The 13,035-nt window shown below is 46.5% G+C and overlaps 1 protein-coding gene across 3 annotated transcripts in view; it reads left to right on the plus strand.

The window, feature by feature from the left end:
• The first annotated feature begins 844 nt into the window (after positions 1-844).
• Positions 845-13,035, plus strand: part of TNPO1 (transportin 1) — a 96,455-nt gene continuing 84,264 nt past the window's right edge. The window contains exons 1-2 of one of the 3 annotated variants that reach the window (XR_014450526.1): positions 845-1,211; positions 12,418-12,493. Coding sequence is in view for 2 of the 3 variants with exons in the window: in XM_083151889.1 (XP_083008015.1) it covers positions 1,107-1,211; positions 12,418-12,493 (181 nt within the window). In the remaining variant the exon portion in view is untranslated. The remainder of the gene's footprint in view (positions 1,212-12,417; positions 12,494-13,035) is intronic. The other 2 variants (XM_083151889.1, XM_083151890.1) reach the window with 2 other exon arrangements.

A 13,035-nucleotide genomic window follows, 5' to 3' on the forward strand; every position in this document is an offset into this window, starting at 1 on the left:
GGACATTGATGAGCACCCACGGGCCCGAGTCCCGCTGCTGGGCCGTCATATTAACTTGCTAATTTGCGGCTGCAGCACCCACATTGCTGGACCCGCCACCTGGGAAATAGTATGCCGGGAAGAGTGTATTCTGTCCGCGAAGTACCTGCACTGTGGGGGCATTTATGTACCTGCACTGTGGGGGCATTTATGTACCTGCACTGTGGGGGCATTTATATATGTGGAACTCTGTTGCCGTAATTTGAATATTGGAGACAACTGTGCTCCGTAATATAAATTGGTATTATTTTGTGTCCACACCCCTTCCCCATGAAGCCACATTTTTGACTTGAGCACCCACCAGCAAAAACATAAATCGGCACCTATGATTAGTATCACCTTTTCATTGATCGGACAGAAATTTTGCAGATATTGTTTATTTCTGTTTGTTGGATCATCTTAACAGGCCAGACATGTTTTTCACTGCTACTGAACCTCCTGCATTATGTATGTCACTTCCAATCCCTTTATGTCTTTTTAAAGATGCATATTTGTGTTTTCTTTCTGTTTTGCGACAACGAAAAGACCAGTGTTGAATTCTTTGTTATTTATTTTACAAAACAAATAAAAATTATAAAAAATAAATAAATAAAAAAAATCAATTTCAAAACATTAGTGAAAACGATATAAAGCAAAGTATGTAAAAACACCCTTTGTAAAATGATTTTAGTATAAATAGTGTTAATAAATCCTGGAGTTGCCTCGCTAACGTTGTGTTTCAACCTGAAGGCTCTAGGACCGCGCTGATCGCTGTCAGTACACGTCTTGTAGAGGACGCCGCTGGCACTGTGACACTCCCGGCAGGCTTTAGGACCGCGCTGCCCGCTGTCAGTACATGTCTTGTTAGGACGCCGTTGGCTATCTGGCAGAACCCGGCAGGTTGTAGGACCGCGTTGCCCGCTGCCAGCAGACGTACCGCTGCCTCAGTGGCAGAATCCGGCAGGCTGCAGGACCGCGCTGCCCGCTGACACCATACGGCGGGCGGTAGGACCGCGCCGCTCCCTCCCATTTCCCGGCCAGGCCGCCTCCCCCCATCTCTCGCCGCTCCCGTGTCCCGCGCCCCCAGCATGGAGTACGAGTGGAAGCCGGACGAGCAGGGCCTCCAGCAAATCCTGCAGCTGCTAAAAGAATCTCAGTCCCCGGACACCTCCACGCAGAGGACCGTGCAACAGGTATCCTTCTCTCTCTGGGCCCGCCGGGCTGCGGGCGGAGCAGGCGCCGGCGCGGCCTTGCTCTGAGTCTGACCGGGCTTCGTGCGCCGGTCGGGCTGGCAGTAGGTCGCGTGAGAGCGGGAGATGCCGGCTGTGCGACGTGGAGCGATCTCTCCGGATCGGGGCTGCTGCCCGCCCGTGTCTGCAGCCTGCTCCCGGAGGGAGCCGCCTGCCGTGACCCCGGGGCTTCCCGTTCCCGCCACATGCGGTGTAGGCCTCGTAGTGTGATCGTTACCTCCCGCCCTCTCAGGCACGGGGCTCCCGGTCTCGGAGCGTGCTGCCAGCAGTAACTGAGTATGCCGGGCCCACCTGTGGCTTCTCAGCACCGGTGCAACTACAAGTCCCAGCATGCCTGCTCAGTACATGTGCCTCCTGCTGCTGGCGGTCCCCCAGGCCTAAGGGATGCATAATATTATAATGACGTGCCCCCGGGTGACTGTGCCAGTGATAAGAGCAGGCTGCCTGCTAGTACGTGCCACCCTGCTGTCTGTAGTGTGTGCTGGAAAAGAGGAAATGCAGGGTGGTACAGGCATGAGGGAGATGGGTGGCTCCAGCCACAGGTGCCATAGTGTGCCCTCTGCCTACAGGTGGTTATGTAGTGTCCTGGTACGGTCTGACTGGCATGGCTGGTCTGGTAACATAGGACAAATCTGAGGAAGTTTTGCCCACAGGATATTATTGCTGTTGTACATCCAGCAGGGACATCAGCAAAGTCGTCTGCTTTGAAACCTAATGCTTAAAGGTGGCCATGCATTAGTACAATTTGGGCCCTTTACACCTGCCTACGATGTATTGGGCCCAGAAATGTGGTGAGGAGTGTCAAATCGTATTTGCCTAGCCTCGGCTCTGATGTGCGGTCCCGTACGCATGGCGCAAGGATTTGTCATCGCCATGACTGGCACAGATGTGCTGTGTCTCCCCCACTGGTCAGTTATGTTGGGAATGTTCAAGATCTCTTACCACAAGACTTCATGGGCCACATACGTTGTATTGTATGCGATCCAGCCCAGGCGGGCAGTTGGTGAAGTTAATATAACCCCAAATCTTCATCGGAATAGGCTTTGCTAGAGGTCAATAAGAACAAATGTTTATTTTTATGTCCCTAATAGAAGTAGTTTCCTAAAGCTGGGTGCGCACTGGGCGACGTATTGGGCGTTCGAGCAGAGGGCCTGTATACTGGTAGTGGGTCGGCGGGTGTGTATACCTGATGTTTGTGAATGATGACATTCACAGGCATCTCACATTGGCTCTGCAGCACAACCGTTGGCAAATATATCATAGCATCTGGCCTTTTGTACAGGCTGTCCACAGACTGCCTGTACGCTTGCTTCAGGATCTGACATCACATATGGGTGGACAGATACAAAAGCCTGTTTAGCTGTCATGTGAGGACTGACCAATCGGTAAGTGTATATGCTTTCTGGAATTGTCCGCTCAGTCTTTGGTGTGTACCCAGGATTAGGCCTTCATTTAGATCAGTAACACCACCTAATTTCTCTTTCAATGGTCCTGGTGACACAGCTCAACACTGGGATGTAGGAGGGTCCGAAGGAGCCAGGCACCTATCCTAAAGTTTTAGAGGGTAGGCTCCTCCCCTACTGCATCCCTGGACTCTTCAGTTCGTGTTAGGTGCCCACTGGAGTGGGTGCTATTCTAAAGGGCTGCAGGAGCAGCCGAAGAATTAGAGTAGTTAGGGGATTTTTATTATTTTATTAACTTTTACCCTAGCTAGGTAGGCACAGTGTGAGGATTCTCATAGTGAATCCTCACACTGCTTGCGCAGCAGGAGCTGACAGAAGCGCGTCCTGTCAGCTCACTGTGCACAGGGGAGACACTGTCTGGTCTCCCTGTGCAGCGCTTATAGCCTTTTCTAAAAGGCTGCCTGGGCTCCGGAGTACCCTGAAACCGGCTCCACGCTTAGGTGGGGATCATGGGGGACAGGCGCTCCGTGATGGCGGCGGCCATTTTATGCGGAGCTTACACGCTGAGCTCCTAGATGAGAGGACAGCAGCGTTGTGACAGGCATGTTCCAAGTGATCCCCATTTGAGGGGGAGACACTGGAACTAGGAAATCCTACCTAAGGAGCGGCTTGCTGGGGGTGGTTGGCGCCAAAAGGTCACGGACCCCGCAGCAGCAGGGACCTGTGGTCTCTTCCTTCACTCTGACTTTGGCGCCTTTCAGAACGCTTGCAGCGGAGCTGAGCTGGCTTACTGATCCTGGCAGAGTGACTTGGATTTCCTGGGCATCGCTTCCCCGCAGTTGAAACCAACAGACAGATAAGTGATTGGGTGCATTGCCTCTGTATAAACGCTTGTACATTGTTTGCACTGTGTATACTGATAGATATACATTTATCACTTGCGTCATGTCTGAGCATCAGGCTGTGGTTTTGGGGGAGGGAGCCCTTAATGCACTGAGCGCGTGCAATGTTTGCACACAAAAATTTGTCCCTGAGCAGATGGCCAAGGGGGGCTTATGTATTACTTGCGCTGATGTGAGACCCATGGGCAGTGATCCCCATAGGGCAGAGCATATGGAACCTGCGTGGGCCAGGGCCCTAGGCAGGTCAGTAAACGCTTTGGTGCAGCTTTTGGACAGGCAGAGTGATGGGCTGGTAGAATCACAGAGACCTATGCCATCATCTCAGCAGTCGTCTGGCTCCTTGCCTCTTACCCAGGCAGATCCTGCACTTATCCAGGTGATGCAGGATACTGCAAAAGGGATTAACAGGTTCAGTGAAATGCTGGACAAAATGGATGATGTGGCAGGGACCCCTAGAAGGTCTTATGCCTTAACTACTGTGGTAGATGAAGAGGAAGGAGAGTATACTGACATCCCCTGGGATCAGGGTGATGATTTGGAAGAGAACTCTGCTGCTGGTATAGAGGATCTCATTATAGCTGTGAAGCAGGCTTTAAAGCTGACTGTGGAGGATAAGACTCCTGTTAAAGGTGTTTTTAAGCGACAGCGGAAGGAGGCTGTTACTTTTCCTTCAGATGAGGGGTTACAGGAATTGTTAGAAGGGGCTTGGAAAACTCCTGATAAGAGGCTTCAGATGCCTAAGCGATTCCTTAGTCTGTACCCCATGCCAGAGTCTCATGCGGAGCTCTGGGAAAAGGTCCCAGTTGTGGACGCTTCAGTGGCACGTTTGTCCAAGGCTACTGTATTACCAGTACAGGGCGGTGCAGCTTTTAAAGATTCTGTGGATAAAAAGCTGGAGGGAAACCTCAAGGCTATCTTTGAAGGGGTGGGGTTTACCTTACGACCCCTTATTGCTTCAGCCTGGGTTTCTAAGGCCATGATAGAGTGGGCTGGTGAATTATGCACCATGCTGCAGGCTGACCCGGGTGCATTACTGCTGGCAGAAAAGATTAAGGCAGCAGCAGAATATGCAGTTGAAGCAGAGGAGGAAGCTATTAAAATGGCAACCAGAGTGTCCACAGTCTCCATTAATGCCAGGAGAGTGCTTTGGCTAAAAGCCTGGGAAGCAGACAATGAGTCCAAGAAGGCTCTGGAAACATTAGCCTTCAAAGGAAAGGTACTCTTTGGTACCGAATTAGAGGAGATTATAAAACAGGCCACAGGCGGCAAAAGTACATTCCTGCCGGCCTCCTCAGCAAAGCAGACGTCCAGATTTTCTGCTTTTAAGCCGTCCTTTCGGCCCTCCCCTAGAGGTGGTGCGTCCTTTCGAGGACAGTCTTTCAGGGGAAGGTTTCAGCCCTCTAGAGGCAAGACACAAAAGTCAAAATTTGGCTCTTTTCACAAGAAGCCTGCCAATAAAGGAGAGGATAAACCCTCTGCATGACTGTCAGGGGCTTTGCCCGACAGTGACAAAAGTGGGCGGGCGTCTCACGCTCTTCAGGGACGCTTGGGCTTCTCTAGACCAGGATGCCTGGGTGCTAGACATCATAACACAGGGTTACAAAATCCCTTTCAGAGGGCCACCTCCGAAGAGGTTCATTCCCACATCCTTACCAAAGGAGGCACGGCTGCGTACAGCTCTTGTGACAGCAGCGCACTCCCTTTTGGAAAAAGGGGTGGTGACACTAGTCCCCAAGACAGAGTGGAAGAAAGGCTTTTACTCCACGCTGTTCCTGGTGCCCAAACCAGACGGGTCTTTCAGACCAATACTAAATTTGAAGTCTCTAAATGCTCATTTATGGGTAGACCATTTCAAAATGGAGTCTCTACGGTCAGTACTCCTGAGTCTGGACCAGGGAGAATTTTTGGCGTCCATGGATGTCCAGGACGCATATTTGCACGTTCCTATACACCCGGAACATCAGACCTTGTTGAGGTTTGCCATAGGAGACCTGCATTTACAATTCCGGGCGTTACCTTTTGGGCTAGCAACCGCGCCAAGGGTATTCACAAAAATAATGTCAGTAATGGCGGCGGTGCTGAGGCTCAGGGGAATCACAGTAATACCCTATTTGGACGATCTCCTGTTCAAAGCAGAGTCAGCAGCCATGCTGCAGAGTCACTTGGCAGAGGCCATCAGTTTTTTGCAGGCTCACGGCTGGATTTTAAATTTGCAAAAATCTCAGTTGGTACCGTCACAAAGGCTCCAATTCTTGGGAGTCATACTGGACACCCATCTTCATCGGGTATTCCTCCCGGAGGTAAAGGCCAGGGATCTGGTCACCCTAGTCCAGGAGATTCTCAGGGCTCAGAGCATTTCAGTATGGAGGTGCCTCAAGCTCCTGGGGAAGATGGTGGCGTCATTCGAGACGCTTCAATTTGCCAGGTTCCACTCTCGGAGGTTCCAATGGAACATCTTGTCAGCTTGGTCAGGAAACACTTTGACCATGAAATCCGAGATGATAGTGCTGTCTTCGGACACCCGAGAATCTTTGAAATGGTGGACAGAAGTAGATTCCCTTCAGTGGGGTCGGTCATTACAGACCTGGGACTGGTTGATAGTAACTACCGACGCCAGTCTCAGGGGCTGGGGGGCAATAGTCATGGATCTCAGGCTTCAGGGCCTGTGGACGGCAGAGGAATCAGCGTTACCAATCAACATCTTGGAGCTGAGAGCTGTCTGGAAAGTCATTTCCTTGGCGGGAGACAGGTTACAGAACCTCCCTTTGAGGATTCAGACCGACAATGCCACAGCTGTGGCGTATCTGAATCACCAGGGAGGTACACGCAGCAGATTGGCCATGTGGGAGGTATCCAGAATCTTCCTATGGGCGGAACAGAATGTTCCAGCTGTATCGGCTATATTCATCCCAGGAATAGAGAATATAGAAGCCGACTTCCTGAGCAGGGAGGAGCTCAAGGAAGGGGAATGGAGCTTACACCCTCAGGTGTTTCACCAAATCACTTCGATGTGGGGAACTCCGGATGTGGACCTGATGGCATCCAGGATCAACCGTCAAGTGCCCAGGTTCTATGCCAGAACAAGGGATCCACTAGCGGAGGCAGTGGATGCCATGACTATTCACTGGCAGGGAGATCTCCTTTATGCATTCCCACCAGTACCAATGTTACCGAGACTTCTGAAGAAAATACAGGGGCAGAAGGTTCCAGTGATCTTAGTGGCCCCAGATTGGCCAAGGAGATCCTGGTACTCGAGGCTTCAGAGGTTGTCTGTGGACTCATGGCGTCTACCTCTGAGACCAGACCTTCTAAGACAAGGCCCTTTCAATCACCTGGATTCAGATCGATTGATTTTGACGGCCTGGCTATTGAAACCACCATTTTGAAAAGGAAAGGGTTTTCTGAGGCAGTAGTACAGACTATGATAAAAGCCAGAAAGGCTGTATCTTCGGCAAATTATTATAGAGTCTGGAAGACTTACATTCGATGGTGTGAGAGAAGAAAGGCTCATACATCTCATTTTAAGCTATCAAGAATGATGGAATTCTTACAAGATGGTTTTTCATCGGGCCTAAGCCTTCAGTCACTGAAGGTGCAGATTTCGGCCTTGTCCATCTATTTCCAGAAAAAGATAGCCATTTTGCCGGAAATTCAAACCTTTTTACAAGGAGTATCCAGGTTGAAACCTCCATACAAGCAACCAGTAGCACCTTGGGATCTATCACTGGTTTTGGAATGCCTTCAAAAGGCACCTTTTGAACCTTTAAGGTCGGCTGACTTTAAGTTTCTTACGTGGAAGCTAGTGTTTTTGTTAGCAGTAGCATCTGCTAAAAGAGTTTCAGAATTGGGAGCTTTGTCATGTAAATCTCCTTTCTTAATTTTTCATGATGACAGGGCTGTTTTAAGAACAGTGCCTCAGTTTTTACCGAAGGTGGTATCTACCTTCCATTTAAATCAGGAGATAGTTCTACCTGTGTTTCAACCCCCAGAGGGTTCTAAGAAAAGGGACAAGTTGAGAACTTTGGATGTTGTGCGTGCCTTACGCATATATGTGGACAGAGTGAAGAGTGTCAGGAAGACTGACACATTGTTGGTATTGTATGACGTACACAAGATTGGTTGGCCTGCATCTAAGCAGACTATTGCTAGGTGGTTGCGGTCTGTGATAGCCTTTGCATACACCAAAGTGGGTAGACCAGTACCGGCCAAAATAAATGCGCATACCACCAGGTCAGTTGCCACCTCTTGGGCGGTTCTACATGGGGCCACAGCTGAGCAGGTTTGCAGAGCTGCCACTTGGTCATCTGTTCACACATTTTCCAAATTCTATAGATTCCATGAGTTCGCGTCGGAGGACGCATCATTCGGGCGAGCAGTGCTGAGAGCTGCAGACCTGAGCGTACCCTCCCAAAGGACCGGCTCTGGAACGTCCCAGTGTTGAGCTGTGTCACCAGGACCATTGAAAGAGAAAAAGGGATTTTTGTAAGAACTTACCGTTCGAATCCCTTTCTCTGATATGGTCCTGGTGACACAGCGATCCCTCCCTTACGCTCAGTAAGTATGCCAGAAGTTTCATGATGTTCATGTTAAAATGGTTAAAAGTTAACAGTTTTCTGTTATAAAATGTGCATATAATATGTGCAGGCGTTTGTACTGAGTTAATGTATTCCAGTGGCTTTGAAAGATGAACTGAAGAGTCCAGGGATGCAGTAGGGGAGGAGCCTACCCTCTAAAACTTTAGGATAGGTGCCTGGCTCCTTCGGACCCTCCTACATCCCAGTGTTGAGCTGTGTCACCAGGACCATATCAGAGAAAGGGATTCGAACGGTAAGTTCTTACAAAAATCCCTTTATTCGGGTGCCGGACGGGTTCCCAACTGTTAAAATACCGAAGCACGGGTTCCCGACGGCCACCGGCTATTCTCCCTTGTGGGGGTCCACGACCCCCATAGCTAGCCACCATGCCCACAGCGTAGCGAGCCTGCAAGGGGCTTTGTTGCGTTTGCTACGCTGTCTGAGTCCGGCCAGTTGGGATCCCGACGTCGGGCTAATGACTGTTGGGATCCCGGCTGTCGGAACCCTGTACCTCACCCCTAATATTCTACTTGACATTAACCATTCCTTCTACCTGTTAGCTTGGTAAACCTGGTGGCAGAAACATGAGTTTGGCAATGGACTTTTTGTAGGGGAGCGCAATACCCACACGTATCATGTGGGTATAGCGCTTTCTGCTTTGCCATTTTAACGAGGTGCAGAAGTATCACCGAGATGTATAAAGATCTTGGATACCCCCCGATTTTTGGCACTTTTCTAAGTGATCTGTCTAGATCACTTAGAAATTAAGCACACATCGCCCTTATCAATGGAAATGCGTTGTCCTCACCATTGCCTGCCCAGAACTTTAGCATGTGCGGTCAATATCTAGATAGAACTCTGGCATGTGCATAAAGAATACTGGGGTAGATATATGAAGCGGTGATAAGGGAAGAGAAGTGATAAAGTGCCTGGTACTTTATCACCGGCCAATCAGCTTCTAACTGTCCCTTTTTAAACCTTTTAAACCCAGCCTGTAACTTAACAATTATTAGATGATTGGCCGGTGATAAAGTATCAGACATGTTATAACATCTCTTCCCTTATCACCGCTTCATACATCTACCCCACTGAGTTATCACAGATCGCCAATAAGCACATCGCTACATGTATATGGGTGATCTAGCCACCGGGAAGCTCGAGGGCATTTTCCCTAGCCTTCATTGCTCGGCATTGTCCTGTGTGTATGGGGCGATCTCATGTGCAGCCCAAGCTGACTGCCAGGGACCGTGCGACCCTCCATACATCTACCCCTTAGTATAAAGTAACTGACATTTGGATTTTGACAAGTTCCTGCATGTGACAATCTAGGCACGGGGAATACCCTCATTCCCTGTCTTATGAGAGAGCAGTTTGGTTGAGGATATATCATGTAAAGTTTATCATGGCTCTTTTCTCCATCCCACCTGGGAATTCAGTTGTTTTTGGGTGCTCATAAGGAGCGCCCGGTGGGTGATATTCAATTGTTATACAGATGAGCTGTATTGCCATTGGTGCCTATTACTTATGCTGAAATGTACCAAGTTTAGATGCGCAAAGTGGTAAAACCTGCGCTAAATATGGGGCACGCTGGTTTGTGTGCAAAGAAGCCTGACTTTGGGTGGATATCTGCTGACCACTTCTTGTGGGTGTGACTTGACTCACCTGCGATACACTGAATACTGCCCGTCTATTGGGTGCCCATATTTATATGCACCTTAAAAAAAAAACTATTTGTCTCCTCCCAGATGCACTAAACTTCAAAAGTGATAAAATGGAGAGTGATTAACAACCAACCAATCAGCTCCTGTCTGACATTTTTCAAACAGTCTGTGACCTGGCAGGCAGGAGTTGATTGGCTGGCTGTTTATCACTCTCCATTTTATCACTTTTAATGCTTAGTGCATCTGGCCCTATATTACATTTGGTCAAATTGACTATTATAATGCATTTGCCTTTTCTATATAATATTGGTACAGTGTTCAAAGGTTACCATGTGGTGAAACCATTACATTACTATTATATGGTTACATGGGGTATGTTGTATAATTAGTGCTTGTGGTCAGTCTGCTTTTCCTGCCTTTCACAATAGACATCTGATCCTTTCCTATTAGATATTGATGCTAATGTTGAGTGTATGCATGCCTTGACTTCCTATTAGCTACACGGTGTCCAATACTGTATCTCATTCTGGGCCAGATGTATTAAGCCTGACGAAGAGATAAACTAGAGATAAAGTGAAAGGAGATAACGCAACGCATCAGCCAATCAGCTGTGTTTGAAATATGACAGTTGGGAGTTGATTGGCTGGTGCGTTATCTCCTTCCACTTTATCTCCAGTTTATCTCTTCGCCAGGCTTAATACATCTGCCCCAATATTCTCTAAAAGCATGAGTCTCCCAGAATGGTCAAACATTTTGACAATGGTCAAAATAATCTCTTCCTAGTAACTAAAGAAACTTCCCATCCTACTCCCATGTTTCACTGCAAACAAGTGATTGAACACATAAATATGGATAGTAAGGGTTGCTTAGAAATGGATTGCCTTGTTGAGCACCACTTGATTCTACCATTTGTCAGTTATCAGTTTGCAATAATCTTTGTAAATATAAAATTCAATCTAAAACTTTCTTATAATGTTGTACACCAAAGTCAATCTTTAAATAATCATTTATTTTAAAGAGTCTTAATGGAGGAAAGCAGATGACAAGTGACTCTTGTTGCAGCATTTTGTATATTCTAAGGAGTTATTAATATAACCAATCCTCAACCGTAAAAATAGACTGCTGAGAAATAATATACTTTACATGCATGGCTTAACTCTTCTATACATGTATATATTTATAGTGTGTCTAAAATGAGGTTTTGCATTTTCTTCCAATGTCCTCATGTTTTAAGATCGGTTTCTTTTTCTTTTCTGGTCTGTTAGGTTTACAATGTCTGCGTCAACACAATTTTTTTTTTTTTGGTGTCAATGGTGACACCTGAGCACGTGGACCCCAATTAGTGTAAGGCAGTCATGTCCAAACTATGGCCATCCAGCTGTTGTGAAACTACACGTCCCATCATGCCTTGCCACAGTTTTGGTATTAAGGAATGCTAAAACTGTGGCAAGGCATGCTGGGATGTGTAGTTTCACAACAGCTGGAGGGCCACAGTTTGGACATGCCTGGTGTAAAGTGTCCTATCACTTCGGGACAGTTTGCTGTTCCCATTTGAATCCCATTCCTGTATTGACCACAGACATGTATATTAAAGTAGACATTGGGGGGAATTTACTAAGATGTGTGTTCGGTATTTATGTATTATCTGGGCTCCCATGTTAAATACACCCCATTTTTTCATACCCCTACTATCCAACTACGCATGGAGTTGATTTTATATAGTGTGGCGAGCGCAGCGAGCCACCGTGCCCGAAGCGTCGCGAATGGATGCGGTCTCATAAGAAAAACGGGAGCCCAGATATTACATAAGTACTGTGTATTCTACTTCACAAGTGATGTTGCTATGGGCAACCAATCAGATCCGGTCTATCATCTTATAGAGGGTGCTAAAAAAAATAAGTAGATTCTGATTGGTTGCCCATATCATCATCACATGTGAAGTAGAATACACATCTTAGTAAATTTCCCCCATTGTCTTTTCAGTTATCTGGATACCTTATGGTGTGTTTACACTTGTACAATGTGGATCTGGATCTCATGCAGATCCAACAGGTTTTAACCCTTGCGATCCTTATGCGTGCTCCTGTATCGCAGCCAGAAAATCTTGGCTGCATAGATTATATAGTGCAGATCTGCACTATATAGTCTAAATTGTATGCAGATAGTCTAAATTGTATATATTGTATGCAGATAGTCTAAATTGTAATATAGTCATGATTGTACAAGTTGTAATATAGTTATGATTGTACAAGTGCGTACACACCATTAGTATTCAATGTTTGTGCGCTAGTCATGCTATGTTGTTGATTTAATCTAGTCGACAGGACTTTCATTTCTCTTTATAGATAGTGTTCTAGCTTTCAGAAATTGATTTACAATGCACTGCTTCACCAGAAGGCGTCTTTTCTTGAAGCAGATGGTATTTAAATGACTTGCCAAAAAGCCCTGCTTTGAAAATATGACCCTTAATCTCTTAACCACAAGCATGACCTCAAGTCTAGGGAGAAGCATATAGTACAGTGGTTGGTGAATTTTATTGGGGGGGGGGGATGTTTGTATTTCTTGGTTTGTGATGTGAAATTAAGTTTTTGACCTTGACTCATTCTCAGAAATTGGAGCAGCTGAACCAGTTTCCAGATTTCAACAATTACCTGATTTTTGTTCTTACAAAGCTAAAATCTGAAGGTAAGGCACAATACTTAAGAAATATTGGTTTGTCTACTGTAAATGAGTGACTTAATACATCTCTTCTTTTATGATCCTTTGACTACATATTTCTAATGACACAGGTCATCTAGTTCAACCTACAGTATTGTAAATGGTCATTGCATTGATCCAGAGGACAGCAAAACATTGTTTGTAAAGGAGGAAGTTTTTTTTGTTGTTGTAATTCTCTGGATTACTTAAATTTTTAGTCCCTTTTAGCTTTAACTATTTTTCGCCTAACCCTTTTTATACTTTTATCATTTTATTTTTTAAATATCCACATTTGCTGCTTTTTCTTTTTTTTTTTTTCCTCAAAAGTTTTATATTTATGTGGTATGTACTTGTTACAGTGTTTATTTATATTTTCTTCTTCTCAAAATATTCTATTAGGGATGCCATCTTTTATATATCATTGTAACATTTCCCAGTCTAATGGGGCGTACACACGTTAGATTGGGACATGTTTTCGATTCCTTTTTGCTTCTAGAAGCAAAATCAAATCTAACAATGTTAACTGCCTC

This window comes from Crinia signifera, chromosome 1 (genome assembly GCF_055691185.1).
Source record: "Crinia signifera chromosome 1, ASM5569118v1, whole genome shotgun sequence".
NCBI classification, from domain to species: Eukaryota; Metazoa; Chordata; class Amphibia; order Anura; family Myobatrachidae; genus Crinia; species Crinia signifera.